We start from the raw sequence: 18,864 nt of genomic DNA, 5'->3' as shown, positions 1-18,864 counted from the left end.
AAATTACACTTTGCCCTGCTTATATTTTGTCAAATTTTCATTTGACCCTTGATTTTATTTTTTTTTTCACTTGGCCCTTCATATTTCAATCCTTTTTTTTTTAATTTACTTGAAAAATTAATTTGTCCAAAATTAGCCAAAAAATGGCAACCACATAATATAAAAATATTTTATTATATATAACTTATGCACTTCTGTCACAAATTCAAATTTCTAATATAATAATATATTTTTTATATCATGTGATAGCTAACGCGGTATTGTATGTCTTATTTTGAAGAGAAATTAGTTTTAAGAATAAATTTTTTTAAAAAAAATTGAAATATATATGGTCAAAGTAAAAAAATGACTACATATAAAAAGGACAAAGTATAATTTATCCTAAAATAAATGCAATTGCATAACATAAGAAGACTTATCTATTTTGTACAGTTTATATATGTGTGTGTAGATATATTTAAAAGAGTAAATTACAAATATACCTTTAAAGTTTGTTTAAAATATAAATTATCCTCTGTAGTTTTGAAAATTATATCATAACCTTTCAAATTTTTAATTGCATAACAAATAACCCATGTTATTAATAAATCATCAAGTTAATAAATTATAGCAAATTAGTCAAAGGTCTCTATCCCATTTTTACTACTGGAAGAGATCCACAATATTATTTTATGATGTATAAGATCCCTCAACTCCCAATACCCATATATCACAGGGATATTTGATCCCTCAAATCAAACCGCCTCTCATTCTCTTTCTCTCTCTATACTCTTTTCTCTCCGATGAACTCCACCTCCACTGCCAGAGAGAGAGAGAGCAGTGGAAACCCTAACAAGTCTTGAGCGGAGATTGGAGCCCTAGACGAAGACAATCGAAGTAGAGAGTGATGAGATGTGGATAATAAAGAGCAGTTTCTCATTCATGGTGGGAACAGTGTGCGGAATATACATAGCTTAGAACTACAATGTACCCAACATTCGCAAGCTTGCCAACACTGCCATTTTCATGGCCAAACACATCGAAGATAAGTATTGCAAGCCCAAGAAAGGCGATGATTTACACTTTGTTGGTTTACAGGTTTCTTATCTCATCTTTTTTTTTCTTCCACTTTTTCATATACAAAACAAAATTATGCAATTGAGAGTTTTGTATTGGAACCTTAAGAAATCAATGAAATTGATCGTTAGTTGATTTCAATTGCTCAGTACATATACATATATGGATATTTATGGTTTCTGTGTATAGATGTATGCATAAGATTATTATCGTATGGGATTGAAATATGAAGGGATTTGCTGCTGAAATTATCGTTAAAATAGTGTTCCAGAGTGGTCTCCATTTTATGCTTTCACTACCAGAGACCACTAGTGAAAGCATTACTGAAACATGATTTTTTTTATTGAAATTTTACTGAAAGCATTATTGAAATTTTAATTTGGAGACCACTATTGAGATTATTATGGTGGTGAAAGCATATCATTTGCCAGAGAAATTTACAAACTGGAGAAATTTGTACAAACTAGAGAAATTTGCAAACTAGAGAAATTTCAATTTGGAGACCACTACTGAGATTATTATTGTGGTGGAAGCATATCATTTGCCAAAAAAATTTGCAAACCAGAGAAATTTGTGCAAACCAGAGAAATTTACAAACCAGAGAAATTTATGCAAACCAGAGAGTGGGAAGTTCCAGAGAAATTTGGAGAGAATTTCTCTGGGAAGTTATTTAAAATTAAAGAATGATTCTAATTATTTATTTTCATAATCTTAACCTTATTGTTCTATAAAAGTGCTATTTAAACAAATTTATGATTTTCAACCAGAAAAGATTGTGATGGGGAATTTCTCTGGGTTGGAAAGGGGGATTTTCTCTGGTTTGAGTGATTTTCTCTAGGGTGGAGGTGAGATTTTCTCTGGTTTTGAAAAATTTCTTTGGATTGATGTGAATTTCTCTGGTGATATTTTCTCTGTGAATTTTGTTCAAGTTGGAGTTTCAAAAATCAACAATTTTGTTCAAGTTTGGAGATAATGAGAGTGGTGATTGTTTACTCAAAGATTCTAGGGGTTTATATAGATTATATGTGAATTTTCTATAGATTTAGTCACTGTGTGAATTTTCTCTGGATTTGGCTATCGTGCGAATTTTCTCTGGATTTAGTCACTGTGCGAATTTTCTCTGGAAAACTAGGGATGTGTTGGTTTCTTTTTGATATTTGGTTGCTTCAGTTTCTGTATTAATTTGTTTACTTGCTCAGATATTGGAAGGGGAGGAAAAAAATGAAAAATGTGATTTTGAATGGATTTTCTCTGGTTTGATAATGATTAGGTATATATTGGTCTTGAGGTTCCTTTTTAATCAATTTTCTCTGGTTGAGTCAAAACACAAATTTATCTGGAGAGAAAATCTCTAGGAGGTCCAGAGAAATTCTCTGGAAAGTGTAGAGAAAATCTCTGGGATATGTAGAGAAATTCTCTAGGTCAAATTTTCTCTAGATTGATGTTGAGAAACCTTAGACATTATGAAAATATTAGGAGTCCTTTATGCTATAAAATCTTAATACTAGGGACCTTAAAAAAAATCCCCAATAAATTATGTTAAATAAAAAATTATGAGAAAAAAATATTTGTAATTTGTAAAATTACAAAAAAATGTATTTATAATTTAAACTACCTAAAAATGCTCATTGTATGTTTTCTTCACTTTACCACCATTTTACCTCACTACCAACCTCTTCTCTCGCCATCAAAACCCCAAATTCATCACAAAATCACCAAATCAATAAAAGATGGAGAGGGCTCTTTCCATCGCTTGAGGTTGCCGAATTCAATTGCGATGATGACACAGTGGTCTGACAATTGGGGATGCAATTGGGCTACTATGAGGTGAAGGAGAGCTAGGGTTGGGAATGACAGAAAGGAGAACTACTGTGCCTCCGAGTACAAGCGTGGAGAATGATCATGCAAGTATAGCTGTTCATCATTCCTGCTCCACACTTGTAGCCGAGGAACCAGCAAGTGAAGATAGCCCTCCATAACTTTGTCACCTGCTGGTTATGGCCCATACCCATATTCAAATTTTATTTTATTTTATTTTTTTGGGAAAAACAAAGAGAGCTAGATATATTTAAAACATAAAACAAACACAACAAACAAAAAAGTCAGCTGTCATGATTCCCGGAGGAGATAGCCAAAAGAATCCCATGTTCACCTTTGTCCCCTTCGATTTTTCCTTCCACTCACCAAATCAAACAAAGCGTGTAGAAATTGTGGAATTTGTTCTTCACTAGATCCATTGCACGAGTGCCATTTAGAAGCATGCATTTAGAGAGAGAGAGAGAGAGAGAGAGATGTAAATTTGTCTACATCAGAACAATGGTAGAAAGAATCATGAAACACTATTATCACCTCGTTCAATTACAGAGCTTCCAAAGACAAGTGCATACTACCATACACTATCATTGACCAGCTAATCATAGAGTCGGAATACAAAAAAATCAAAAATCACTCCCTAATCTATGAATCTCAAGAGTTTAACGCTCCAAGCAACTACTACTATTAAGCAATAAAATTGTGTGATTTTATCATATATAGGAGAGTATCACCTGCTCCTGTTATTCCCTTCAGAGCTTTCTAAAATAATGCATATTTATAACCAACTACATTTAAAACGAACATAAGTAAAATATATGCCAGTCAAGGTAATCGTTAACATCTGACTGGCACCCCCACTCTTAGGGGAAAAAAAATTCCTACTCGAGGCAGATCCAGACTGAGTTTCCTGGTATCTTGCAAGATTACGAACAGGAACGCTGAAACAAACACGATGCCTTGACAAACTTGGTTCCTATTCATAATGGCCGAAAATGGAATTGTGTCCACCTCCATTGAAATCTGCATTAGCATATAAAGAAGAGTGTAGCTCCCCAGAGTGAGATGACTTGTGGGACTTCGGGTTTTTAGGTGAAGTTGTGTATGATTCGGTTGAACCGCTGCTTGTTGAATACATGGATGGAAGCCCGTGGATTTTTGGCAAGCCAGTTGGATCGGTACTCACGCTGTAACCCCTCTCAACTGTCTCGGCTTCTAGTGGTAATTCATCCAATGTCTATAAAAGAAGACAAGTTGGCCAAAACAACCACAAGATTTCTTAAGCAGTGTATCACATTAAGAGTCATGAAGTGAATCCAATAAATATGCAGACAAATATACATACACATATTCACCACTGTGCTTTGTACTTTTTTAAATAGTTAAATGGAGTCAATTTAGATAGCTAACAATAAGAAATTGCCACTATGTTTTGTACATCCTATACCAATAGTTCGTAAAACTTCATAATCAGGCGAGCTGAAATCCACATGTCATGAGTAAGGGACCACTTCGTCGTCATGATTAGATACCATATTCTTAAGAGAGAGAATGGATGAATCTTTATGTACTGTCTTCATTAAAAAAAAAAGCAAGGAATAAAAGAAAACCCACCCGGAAAGCCTGCTGAAGAACACGGAGCATCTCTCGTGTACGCTTTCTCTTCATTGACACCTCATCAGGTTCCTGCAACATCTCCTCAAACAGGTTGTCTCTGATGAACACACAAACAACACTATGTAACAAATACAGTACAGTTAAGCTGAGTAGCTCAAATTATCATTAGTAAAAGAATAACAATAATCTAAAGTCTTTTAAAGGAACATAGTCATTTGTGTGAATGATATATTTTGAGAACTCACTGCCTTCACACTGTTACCTGTAAAGCTTTTTAATGAAGACATTGTGCAGCTCTCTTTTTGTGTGGTTTACCTGGAAATGAATCAAAAAAAATTCAGAGTTTGAGAATGCATGGAATTCTTAGAATACAATGTTCATATACCAACCATTGAAAAGAAAAAAAGCAAGACAAAAATTTATTGTTATTTATTTATTTATTTTTGATATCCAAGTGTCCGGGCTAGCTTTCACGCCCCTCAACTAATCTCAGAGCCCTGAAGTTAACGACCAGACAAACCTCCACTGCCCCTAAGGTGTGACTTGAACTCGAGACCTCTGGATTTTATCCTCCAAGCTTTACCGCTCAGTCACTTGCCTTGGAGTTCAAAAATTTATTGTTATTGACATATGGGGTGTTTGGGAAGTTTGGTTTTTTGTTTTTTTTTTTTTTTCCACTAAAAGACAAATGGGTTACAAAACCAAAAAAAACTAATCCAAACAAAATATCACATCAAACCCCATAATCATTTCACTTTTTCTCTCACAAACATCACATCCAACCACAAAAAAACCTATCTTCCCAAACACAAAAAAATTTCTCCAATAATATCCTACAACTAAAAAAACCCACTTCCCAAACACCCACACAATTACAAATAAAAAATCTTCATAATAAAAGAATACAAATATATATATACTACCGCAGACCAACTATAAATGCTAAAGTTGATGAGGTTTTGTACCTGAACAACCAACAGTATGTTACATGAAAGACAAGGCAAAATCCCCCAACTATGTTAGAATCCCCATTTAATCGAACAGGGTCAGAGGGATCAAAAAGTGTCAATGCCTACAGAAACATTGAACAGTCCCGACCAGCAAAGCACCAAAATTATAAGATCAATTCACAAGATGACCAAAATGATGATAGCAATACATAATTATCACAAAAAAGGGGTGTTCACATTTTTCCTATCAAAGCTTAACTAGATTTTCAATTTTTTAACTGTTAACGATTTAATCAATTCTGAATAAATCCACATCATGCACAGCCTCAGCCAGCCATCCAATTTAATTCTAAGGTCAACTACAACTCCACACTCACTGCAAAACCATAGATTAGAGTCATTCGCAGTCAGGGGTACAAAGTCCAATTTCACCATTATTTATACCCCCAAAATTTGTATAATAGTTGTTCAAACCAAATTGGGATAATTACAGAACGAAAATAAGGAAAAGCAGGAAAAGAAAAATATAGTGGCACGACCGTCGTAAAAATTACCAGGAAGTGCATAATTGCTTTTGGAATAGAATCCTCTACATTCTTTCGAACAATGTCATAGTATGATCTCAACAGCAATTTTGTGACTTCTATTTCAATAGCCTCTTGCTCAGAACGGATCTCTGAGGGCCTCAAGATGGATGGGGGCTTCAAAAAATACAGACAGACATTTGTCAGAACTATATAACCATAAAAGATCAAGGCTCAATAATCAAATCAGTTGAAGCGCCTGGAGATAAGAGCTTGTGCACATACCTCTCTCAAATGGATCATAGAGACGGCATGCTCCATACTCTGAACAGGTTCCCTGAATGACTTGTTTGTTGAGTTCTCCTTGACAGACGTGCGATTTTCAGAACCACCAAAAATTGATGAAATCCCCCAATTTGAAACAGGTATAGCCCCTGGTTAATCATAAACATACGAATTAGGCTATTTCATAGAAATCGCACTTTCAGTCACTTCTTATAAAATAATGGTTCGGAATACCTCGATGCTATGTTTGGTTGGGGAATTTGGAAAGGGATTTGGAAAAAGAAAGGGAAAAGGTGTGTGAATCTAGGTGAAATGTAGTTATATTTTATTCACATTTCACCTTCCTTTTCCATTTCCCTTTCCAATCCCCCAACCAAACACAGCGTAAGAGAAAAAGAAAGCTACATAATTCAAAACAATCCACTGCTTTCTTCCAAACTAATAAATTATAAGCTGCGAAACTTAAATCAAATTCATCAGTAATCAATTTAGCACAGTAATATTTAAATTTATTTTCCATATAACACTTTACCAGATGATGTGGTTCTCTCAACATCTGCAACAGGCCGAACTCCCTAAGACCCCCAAAAAAACAATCATAATAACAAGAATAATTAGACAATCTGAACAAATGTAATCACACAAAAGATTTTAATTCTCTTAGACTAACAGTGACAGCAAAGTAACAAGAGGTAACAAGTTGTTCAATAAAACAATGTGCCAGCTAATGCAAGGGACTAACAACTCAGTTACCTGCTCAGGGACAATTCCATTTACTGGTCTGGCCAGAATAGCACGAGATTTAAGATTTCTTTCCGATGTTGATGTCTTTTCCGAATCTACTGCATCCTAATGGACAAATGTACCATATTTAAATTTATAGTACGGCGAAGGAAGCAGAGGGCGAAAAAGAAGAAAAAGAAATTCAAACAGTGGGTGAAGGTGCAGCATATGGAACACTTACAGTAAGCAACAGCAGCTTATATACGTACCCTTGACCTAGGAATGGATGAAGTAATCCTACTGGACTTGGTATGTTCCAATGCCTTCTCCACAGCTGTACTCCCACCAATAAAACGTGGGTGGGAAGTGTTTATGTAGTCCATCTGGAATACAGAACTGAATTAACATTTAAGAGAGAGAGGGGGGGGGGGGGGGGTGCGGTCTAGAGATTGTTGCAAAGCACTAATCAGTTTACAAAAACATGAATGCGCACATAAATGCAAAAACATTGAGAAGTTAATTTTTAAAAGCATATGCACAGAACAAGATTTTAATTTTTTAGTTCCATGGCCACAACTTTGACCCAGCAAACACAGTTAAAACAATGCCTCTAAAACAATACCTTTGACCCAGCAAACAAAGTTTGCATGCACAAAATATGCAAATTCAATTTCCAACTACATTCATGGAAACATGAATCTAAAGGAGTAAACTCACATAGCCTATCATAAACCATCATCACTCAATGCATAAACAACCCATAGCATACATGGAATAAACAATTGCCAGGAAAGGCCAAACATTACATACAAGATATTTTTGGGGATATTAAAGCCGCACAACCTGACAATATTCAGGCTCTGAAGCCAATCCATTTGTGATCGGTTCTAAAATCCATCTCCCTTGCCGTAAATTTGTATTTTTATTTTTTTTTTGAAATTTGTCTGTTAGAGCATGACCAGTCACAAAGGGACATGGCCATAAAAAAACACTCCAAATGTGTCCATATGCACGCATGCACACATTTGTACAACAATTGAGGCAATAAACATAAAGGAAAGAATCATGAAACAGGTAGTCAGCAACTAAAAAGAATAAATACAGAAAGAAGTCTAGATACAATAACATAAAAGATGTCATAATTAGGGAATTGTATGAACAGCCCCATCAACATCTATAGAAAGTGAGTAATTGTGTCTTATAATGTGAAGATGCAAGTATTAGTCAAGTTTGCAAGAACAACAATGGGAAGCCAGCATACCTCCATTTCAATAATGTGTCCAATCATTGTCTCTGAAGGTTCAAGTCCTCCTCGCAAAAAGTGTCCTAAAACCTCATCCATGCGCTTTCTTAGAACAGGAAACCGCTGTAGTTCATTGACCATACAGCAATGACTCATCTAAAATAGAATCAATAGAATCAGTGCCTAGGTGCGAATCGCAACACTAGATAATCCAGAAAGGTATACATCAAGAATTTCTTTACCTTCATTAATTCATCATAGATAAACCTAGCACATTGAAGGCTTGGGTCTAACAGACGAGCTATTTGCCTTCGGATAAGAACTTCAAATGGAACCTACAAATTAGAAGATTAAACTAAGAAGATCAAATTAAAGATCAACCAACCGTGAAGTAAGCATTCAAGTTTTCAAAATAATAACAAAAATAAACAACCAACCTCCGGTACAAACAACGCAGATTTAGGACCAGTTGCATTCTGAATGGCAGTTCGGATGTCATCATCAGTTAAGTCCTCACATGGATCCACCTCCTGCAACAGAGATCAAGTCTTCTAAAATTTGATGGGTTAATACAAACTTCAATCCAGCACTGTGTCCCAGTTACCATTATAGCATTGATCACAATCGCACATAGGAAGCCAGCTGGCTCATCTACAACTTCTGTAGGATAAAAATGGAAGACAACTTCTAACAGAACATTTCAAATTACTACTTTGAAAAGATAAGATTTATGCAGGTAAAACCCTAAAGATGAGGGAGTTATTACCTTTATATTTTATGTTCCATTTAATTGCTGCAAAGACAGCTAAAAAGAGATAACAAAAAGTGAATCTCGTAGCCATTCAAGTTTAGAATGGTTATGAAATATTTCCTTACCTTTGCCCCCGTCTCCCAGCTAACAAATGAAACATTACCAATTTCCCATATGACATTCATTACGAGGACTCTAATTACAGCAATGCTAGGAAAGCAGTGGACAAAGTAGCAAGCCTAAGTATGAAGTTTTTTGAATTTTTATTTGATGAAGAGAAAGTAGTCATTGAAAATACTTTCCAAGAACAAAGCCTGCAATATAAAATGTCAGAAAACATGCCAAATGAAAATTAATATCAACAATACACACCTCCAAACTTTTCACAAATATTGACTGGAAAATGTAATGGATCCTTGCACCACCAGACAGCTCAGATGTTGACATTTCTTCACTTTTTCCCTCTATCATTGAAGAAAATGCTGTTCCCAACAAGGAATTGACAAAGCCATAAATAAGGTTCCAGCACTGACAACATATAAATATATAGGTATATAAAAAATTAAAAAAAACTTGTGGCCCCAAAAAAGTGCAGGGTAGGTGGAGCCACATTTACTTTACCTTCAGAGTATTTAGATAGAATGTTCAGAAGAAGAGCTCCCTGACCAGCCTATTAGGAAAGAGAAGTGATGACAGTAAGTACAAAAGCAGTAGAAAACTGTCCTTCTGAACAGCCAATGACCAAAAGCTTAGGCACCGATAAACATATTCGGACACATTGAAGTATAACTGGAAAGAAGTTACCACCACCGTAAAAAAATTTGTTATAAACTTCAAAGCAAAAAGACACGTAGATCATAATGAAACTGGTTTACATTCAAAAGTGCCTCGCATCCAGATCAGTATATTGCCGCTGGATCACTACAGAAGTAAAAAATGCAAACTTTTATCACTCCACTGTTTTGCCTATGTATATGCAACACTCTATCCAGGAAGTTCTTCATTCCCCTATATGCTTAGGGCAAAAGTGACAGCCAAATTAACTTAGCAGTGATTACAAGCATAATCTAGCAAATTTTTTACAATTAATATAGGATTGCCTAGATGCATAAAGAAAATAGCAAACACATGACTGCAAATAATCTGCCAACGAGTGCAGCAATGAACTCAAGCACAATCTACTGAAAACTTAGGTAAACAAGAATTAACATGCCTTTGATTCAGTAATTTCTCCATAGCTAGCATGCTCCTTTGCAACAGAAACCAGTGCAGTACTTATTCGTGACTTCAACCCTGGAAGTACTGTCTTGATGTGTTGTACCAGAATCTGCGTAAGACAGGCACAAGTTTTCCATGAAACCTATGGCCTTCTCAAATTGCTAAACAGTTGAAGATTGTTGCAACACGGTACTTCAAATTAATCATCCATTTTTAAACAGTAAAGAATGTTGCATGAGAAACATTGCAACTCAGGTAGCTGTACCTGGTTCAACTTCTTTGCCAACTGGGGGACACCACAGCGATCCGCAAGATCACTATACACCTAAGCAACAGCAAAAGCTACAGATAATAAAAAGTTTGATGATGAACTAGGACAACTATAAACAATAATTAAAAAACAGCATGTCATACAGGACGACTGCGAAAAAACTTCTCCTCAGCCACAAGTGCATCCTTAATACTCCGGTTGAGCATAATGTCCTGTTTAATGATGATACCAAATGATCAGATCAGAAACAAACTACCTTACAAAATCAACACACCTTCAAATCAATAAGATATCTTATTCAACCGATGGTTCTATAGAATTCCAATATTTACAAACAAGTACTGGAATTATGTAGACCACAATCACACTACATTTAGCATCTAGATAAAAACATGTTTTTATGCACTGCCCGTATAGGTTGCATAAAAATGTTGTTTCATTTTTCCATATGGGGCAATAACTTTTATGAATCAGACTTGTGTTTATTCATTTGCTTCTTCTACTTCAGACGTCAGCATCAGAAATGAAAGGAATAACAAAGAAAAGAAGATAAATAACCCCAAAAACATAGAAGAAAGTAGTTCAGCCGAGGACATGTGATAAGAAGCCAAGGGCAAAACAAACAACTTCTTCCCACCATACCCTAAATCCACCACAGTTTCTCAGACAATAATTGCTATTTCAACCTCAGAGCAAAGAGTAAGAGAACCCATCACATGGTAGGCACTAGAATCTCACACCTTCAAAATTTGCTTTCATTATTCATGCTAGGTATCATTTTAAATCAATTTCTGAATCACCCATATTAATTTAGTCCTGAAGTTCAATAGTTCAGAAAGTTTAGGCCTAAAAGGAAGGTAATGACTCAATTTTGTCCCACTCACACGCCTAACAGATTCAAAGGAAAAGTGAATGCTCTTGTAACATAATATCAGCATATACTTTTATTTTATTCAAACTTCCAACTTATAATGTGTTTCATGAGTGTCTAAGTGATGGACATGTGTGTGTTCCCAAGTGTCCGAAGCATGTCTTAGTCTTAAAAAAAATATCTAAATGATAATATGATAAATTTAGATGTGTGTCCGAAACAAACCGGGAAGTGTCGGCGATGAGTATCGGTGTCAAACATGGACAAGACACAAGCACCTTCTAAGAAGTGTCTATGCTTCTTAGATTGTAATGTTTTTAAGGTCTCAACTGATACTTCCATTCATGCATTTTGTTAACCTAGGGCAGCACTGCTCCATTAAAATTTTTTTGTGGAGTCATGCATCATCAGTTTCAGAACCTTAAGCTTCTTGGATTAGTATTGGGACATTATGTGAGCTTCAGTTCCTAACTGAAAGGAGCACTCAGCTTCAACAAAGAACATTAGTTTACTCAAATAGGTTGTAAAGAAACTTTTAAACATGACCTTTTGTTTACCATCTATAATTTCAAGTCATCACACTGCCAGCGTTAGGAAGAAAAAAAACCATATTGCAGCAAATAGACCTTTGCACATCATCCTACTCAGCATCTATCATCAAAGAACATTAGTCCATAGCACTTTGAGAATGCATAGTTCACAGCATTTTGGAATATTTAACACTGCTCAACCCCAAAAGAACTGTAAGTGACCATTTAGCTAGCATAAAAATAACTTGTTGCCTAAAGTAAAGTAAAAACATAAAAGATTATATTACCATAATTAACTCCAAGATAAATGGGTAAAATAAAATGTAGACTTCCCTTATACGATTCACAATATATAGTTGTTATCGTACAAAAACAATATAAGAATACAATATATGCTTTGATGAGATAAAACATCCAAGAAAATGCCACAAGAATATCCTCCTAAACTGCCAAAAGGAACTGAAAAACATGATGACAGGACAGATCAGGAGGAACTGAAAATCTTGCATCTTATATTGTTATGGACCCATCAGCTGCTTTTGAGATTATTTGTGTTCAATTAAAAAAAGATAAATACCATAAATATCATTCAATAGAGTTTCGAAAAGAGTGCAAAATCAAAGGAAGTAGGATTTATATACATATAAACCATGGCACACCTAAATATGGTATCACAAGAGAAACATACTTTTCATATAAGTAAAATTTGTAAGAGCAAGTAAAAGCAAAAGAGAGATCCAAACAAGTTGCAGGAGATCGCTAGAGGAAGAACTGTAAAACTAATATGATCACACACACACACACACACATATCAGTAGAAAATATTGAAAATTTTCAATGGTTTCGAAGTTAAAGGGATTACCTCCTGACTACGATTCACTACGCCTACATAACCAAGCCGAAGAGGAATTACTTTTCCTAGCAAAAAATTGCGGGCATCTGTACCTCTGTCCATTATATCCAACTAAAGAAACCAAAAAAAATAATAATAAAAGAATAACATGAATTCACATCAGAATTAAAACATCCATCAAACATTATAAACGTAATTTATATGAATGAAATAAACTAATTTATGGATGAAATATTCATATTAATTTATTTGCACCTTTGTGATTACACCAATCGTTCGATAACCTGCCAACATAGAGTCATGCATAAGCAACAGGGTTAAATGGACATCCCATCATAATACAGTTTAGTATTCTGCTTGTTCACAAAAATTGATCTGGAACAACAGATATAGAAGCAGCAGAACTTACCATCAGGATCGGCATTTCCAGCTATCTGGAGAGCATCTGAATTTGCCAAATCAGAATTTGCTGGCGTTACAGCTAATATTAAACAGCTTGGGAGTTTAATATATGACATTATCATTGTTCTAATTCGTGCTTCAATGTCAGAAGGTTGGTCACCAACAGGAACCTTTGTAATACCAGGCAAATCCACCAGTGTGATATCAAGAACATTTGGTGAAAAAATCTTCAAACGAATCTGTTTGTCAGAAACACCTTTGTTTTCTCCTGCTTCCCTCTCGGTCTCAGCCTAAAGTATATGCAGATAATTAAGAGGTGAAAAGAGTAACTACACATAGGAACTGTCAACAACATTAAATAATAAGTTTAGAATTGAGGGTAGAAAACATTCTCCTGATGCTACCAACATTTTCATAAAAAGCTTCCTACCGGTTTAACTCATACAAACCAGTAAGAACCTCCAAATAATCATAAAACGCAGCATGGGAAAAACGATGTTGAAGTTGTTAATACTGCCGTAAAGATAGTCATCACTTCTGTGACAATTGAAAGTTTGAAACAATTACAGTCACTTGGTCAGAAATAATAAACAGAAACAATTTATTTTTATTTGCTTCCCTTGCTCTGACTTTAACATTCTGCGTTTACAGCTCTAGTTACAAAGGACTTCCATTATTTCTTAAAATTGACTGTAAAAGATCCAGTCTTCTCTGAAGGAAAAAGCTCCAGAATTTACTCAACTTTCACTTCTCTCCATTGATTATAGACAACCAAAGTGTAGAGGATAACTGACTAAAATACCATCAAAGCCCAGGGAGTAAATAGCACCTTTCTATGCTGAGCAACTCATGTACTTCCAGCTGTCAATCTAAGGGGTTGTTTGGAATGTCCTAAATAAGTGCACTTTTTGACTTTTTGGACTGAAAAGTTGAGGAAAAAAATATGATTGTTTGGGTTAAATTTTTGACTTTTTATGGAAAAATGTGTATTAAAAAATTGTATAAATTAGTGTGTAGGGAAAAAATAGGATTGGGAGTTGTGCAGCCGTACTTTTTGACTTTTGGTGAATAGTGATAACTTTTTAACTTTTTGAGTAACTTTTTGACTTTTTGAACACATGCCAAACTTGGCCAAAGTTTATCAGTGCCAATATATTTATACTGATTCTCTTTGCAAAAAGAGAAAATAAGCAACGAGACAGAAAAAATTGGTTTGTAACAATAGCAATGGTACCAATGTTAACGGTGAGAATGCCATGGTTTAGGGATGGACCTATGGGGTGGTAAGTAAAGGCGATCACCACCCCTATGATTTTAAAAACAACCCTTACTACACTAGTATTGGCTATAAAGTATCTCTATACCACGTAGGCTCACCCCCTCTAGTTTTTTTTTTTTTTTTTGTAAAATTTAAGTCGTCGCCTCCTCTATATTAATGTAAACCCAAGCTCGCCAATTAATACATAATCACAGATGCTTTTAATTATATTTGCATAAATTGTCACATTAGGTCCCATATATATAATAGAGAATATGTACAAACTGGACCACAAGTTTGAATTGGTACAAACTAGACCACGAGACATTTAGTCAGTTCAATCCAATCAAACCCAGAGTTGGAAATTAAAAAATAATATTCTCAATTCCATCTCACATAAGCGACAAACCAAATAAGTAATTGGCAGGGCTCGACCCCTTGTTTACAGTTACTGTATCTGTGCAAAATATAATGCTCTATATTGCTATTTCGTAACTTGGTTCACTAGAGCATATCACAAGTCGCACTGGGAGTATACTTGAAGAAATAAAATAGAATAGTCAAGCATAGTTTTGTCTTTTAATTAGAGGTATTCAAATATTATACACTTCTACGTTTATCTCTTTATATATATATATATATACATACTCATGATACATTATATGATACTCCATATAACATTTCTTGACAAAAGATAAAATTTAAAGTTTCACAATATTTGATTGTTCTTTAGGTGATTAGGTCCAACAAGTCAACAATCACTTAAATTCCTCAATAAAAATGAGTGCATAGAGTTTAAAAAAAAAAAATCCACCATAGATACCTTTAATATAAGAAAACAATATGCATTTGTAACTTAATGTGGATCCAAGAAAGTATGTTCATTGATATATGTTTGATGCTATTTTTTTACTTTTTATGTTGGTATAAATTGATGTTATAGTCAATATTTTCTTTTCAAAAAATTTGCTAGTGTATACGGCTCACCACAGATTATAGAATCATGAGTCCGTCCCTTTCCATCGTCAGGAAAATTGCGGGGTTTGAGATAGCTTCAATCACATGGGGCGGGCAACAGAGGCCTTATTTTAGCAATAATGCATTCTTGACTAAAAATGCAAAACAAAACCCTTAATTCCTTGGTGATAAACTATAATAAGACCAACTTTAAAGCATAAAAATACAAGCACCACTCTGATGAATACAGATAAACATATTTCAGCTCACTTCATAACTTAAGGTTTTAACCATTCAAAGATCAAAGACCACTAAATTCTTGTGCTGGCACAATAGTCTCATTACATTGGATACAAGAATTCTTAACTTTTCAAAAAAATACTTACGCGTTTGGTTGAGAGATTTGAGAAGGGATTTGGAAAGAAAAATAAAAAATATAGATGAAATATAAATAAAATATACTTACATTTTACCTAATTTCACACTCCTTTCCCCTTTCCCTTCACAAATCCTCCAACCAAACAAAGCGTTGAATGATTTTCTAGAGTCCTAGACACCACACATTGTGGAATACAATGAACCTACTACCCTCATTCATCAAGCAATGCACAAATTCTTCATCAGTAAAATTCTGGGTTTTGACACTGCAATTGCATATAATAAAAGGGTTCCAATTTCCTTTTCGATCAATATCCACCAATGTACATAAGAAAACAGGGGAAAACAATAATAATAATAAGACCTCACAATTTGGTCCCTAATCTTCAAACCTATGTTCCATATTATTTCAGTCTTCAAACAACCAGGACCAGACCAAACCCTACTAAGCTAAACAGTAGTACTAGCCTTGCTCGTGTAAAAACTCAATCTTCATAATAAACAATACAATAAAACAAATACACAAACCCTAATACCTGAATCTCCCACCGAATTTCATTGAAATCGAAGAACCTCTTCCCGGGCAAGTGCAAGAACTCCCCGTACTCCTCGTCAGTGCCATCAGGCTTCCGCTTGGTCTGCAACAACTGAAGCACGAGCGGCCGCCGAGTACAGATTTCGGGACCCCTGGGAAGAAAATCGCGGCCGACGAGAGCTTCGAGGACGCTCGATTTGCCGCTGCTTTGGCTGCCAACGACGGCCACCTGAGGGAGCTCGATCGTGGATTGGCTTCCAAGCTGAGCAAAGATGTCCTGAAGCTTGTTGACTATTGGGATCAAAGAGCCACCAAGCGAAGCAGCATTTGAAGACTGAGCAGGACAAGAGGGATGAGCCGAGTCTACTGGTTCGTCGGCCATGGAAGATCTCAGGACCGATGTGTAGAGAGAGAGAGAGAGAGAGAGAGAGAGAGAGTTAGTAGTGGAATTTAGAGTTGCAGAGATCGGTACAAACCCTAGAGTTATGTTGTGTTGTGTTGTGTTGTGTGTGGCGGTGGAGGAGAGAGAGGGTTTTAAATTGGTTTGCTCTCTCGTACCGCCCAAGTAAGAGGAGAGAGGGAGAGAGATCGAGAGGGGTGAGGAAGAAGGTTGATATGTTTTTCGATCAACTATTTCTGATTGGAATTGGTGTAAGGGTGGGGTGGCGGTTGTGTGTGGTGTTGTTTTTTTTTTTTCTTTTTTTCTTTTTTTGGGAACAATGTGTTATTCAATCTTTTTGATTGATTTGTTTTCCTTTTTATTTGGATTAAACTAACCCTTTTTTTTTTGTAAATTACATTGACACCCCTTTATACTTTTGTAATTACACTACAACCTTCTTTTTCTTTGAAATGTTGCTAACTTTATGAGAATTATTATCCAAGTTCAAAAAATAGACTCGCTTTCAAATCTAATTATGTGACAATCAATTATAATATCTAATTAGACTTATTTAAGTACAGGTCATGACTAATAAATTTATCATTGTAAATTTATTTATAAAAATAAAAGAGATTAATAAATTTATCAACAATACTTAATGGATAATAATAAAATTTACCCTAATATCTAAGGTAACACTCTCTATCGTATATTTTTTAATCATCAAATATATCATTGAGTTTAGAAAATAGCTTTATATATCATTTTTAACTTTGGTCAAATCTTGCAGAAATCAATTCAAAATAAAAGCAAATTGAAACTATCTTTACAATCACCACATTTTGTTATGAACTAACATATTTTTTATTATGGACCAATTTGATTTTGAGATTTTAATCAACTCAAGCTAATATATAATAAAAATTAAATTGGTTTATAACAAAAATATCACAAAAAATGTCATGAATATTTACAAACATTTCCAAACTAAACCGAAAAAAACTACGAGGTGGTTGTGAATATGATATTTTTGTTTAGATATGAGCTGAGTTATTAAAGTTAGAGTATCTCTAATCTTTCATCAAAAAGTTTTCTCTAGTTTTAATTGAGTAAAAAAATTGATTTCTATGAAGTGCTCCGACCTTTTCAACAAATTTCTTTTAAAAAAAAATCTCTCATATTTCAAATTTCACTTTTCATTAAATTTGATGAAAATTTTTCTGATGCTTCATATTTTTTTTAATTTGATTTTTATCAAATTCTGATTATATAAATTTTTAATTTGATGAAAAAAATGATTCTTCCTTTAAACCTTATTGAATGAAATTTGAATACTTTATTTTATCAAATTTAAATTTAATATAAAAATAAATAAAGATTTAAAAATGTTCTTGGTTATTGTATTTGGGCTATTAATTATTTTGATAATTTTTAAGGCTCATGCATCAAAATATGTTCATTGAGTTAAGGCCATCTCTAATCTCTCATCAAATGTTTCATCAAATTTAAATTTGATAAAAAAAAATTGGTTAAACGGTGTTCCAACCGTATCATCAAATCGATATTAAATGAAGCTTGGTTTGGCGATAGGCTATTTTAGTAATTTTTGACTTTTTACGAAAAGATATGCAGAAAAGTAGAGAGAGTGATGCGACAACTTGAGTCCGGATCCTGTGCCATTGTTTCTTGCAGTGTCTCCTGCAATACTCCAAAACGACGTCGTTTTTGAGGTTTTTTTTTTTTTTTGCCCTTCTTCTTCCTCTCAAACATTTGTTTACTCACTAACCTAAACCAATATCCAAACCCAAATTCAAAATAGACTCAGATGAAGAACAATAAGAAATGCATTCAACTTCAAGCTCACATCTTTCATCGACAAAGCATTAGCTCTCAATTCACGGATTCGACTCTCTTCGATTCGTTTTCCCTTATACGATAATGTAATATAGGTGTCATAGAACTTGAAGGGGCCGTGATTCGAGTTCTTCAGGGCGTAAATGGCGACAAATCAGATTTCGAATAAGGGTAAAGTGGTGGTGAGATTGTTGATTGTGGCAGAGCTTAGCCAGAATTTGGGGGTTTTGGGGCATAAAATAGTGAGATCGATGGCGATGAAGAGGGCGGTTTGGAAGACGAAGTAGAGGGCGATGATGATTATGTGTTTTGCGGGTTTTTTTCGGATTTATTGTTACCTTGATTTTGGTAACAAATAATAACAAATATTTGTTTTGAAATATGGGTTGTAAGA

General features: G+C 34.6%; 1 protein-coding gene across 2 annotated transcripts; it reads right to left on the bottom strand.

The window, feature by feature from the left end:
* Positions 1–3,373: 3,373 nt before the first annotated feature.
* Positions 3,374–16,982, bottom strand: LOC114282623 (dynamin-related protein 3A). Of its 2 annotated transcripts, none has more exons than XM_028225352.2 (20): positions 16,236–16,982; positions 13,114–13,396; positions 12,960–12,988; positions 12,714–12,815; positions 10,594–10,662; positions 10,445–10,504; positions 10,175–10,288; positions 9,583–9,631; positions 9,334–9,443; positions 8,648–8,740; positions 8,453–8,545; positions 8,229–8,366; positions 7,237–7,350; positions 6,998–7,093; positions 6,777–6,819; positions 6,245–6,393; positions 5,990–6,136; positions 4,748–4,800; positions 4,483–4,582; positions 3,374–4,105 (listed from the first exon to the last, which is right to left on the bottom strand). In XM_028225352.2, the coding sequence occupies exons 1-20, from the start codon at positions 16,614–16,616 to the stop codon at positions 3,845–3,847; spliced, it is 2,484 nt and encodes an 827-aa protein (XP_028081153.2). In that variant the 5' UTR covers positions 16,617–16,982; the 3' UTR covers positions 3,374–3,844. The 2 variants fall into 2 exon arrangements, with proteins under 2 accessions (XP_028081153.2, XP_082762138.1); XM_082906012.1 differs by having other exon boundaries at positions 8,229–8,333.
* Positions 16,983–18,864: the final 1,882 nt, after the last annotated feature.

This window comes from Camellia sinensis, chromosome 2 (assembly GCF_055761805.1).
Source record: "Camellia sinensis isolate YWXY chromosome 2, ASM5576180v1, whole genome shotgun sequence".
NCBI lineage: Eukaryota > Viridiplantae > Streptophyta > Magnoliopsida > Ericales > Theaceae > Camellia > Camellia sinensis.
This window is presented reverse-complemented; position numbering and strand designations above follow the sequence as displayed.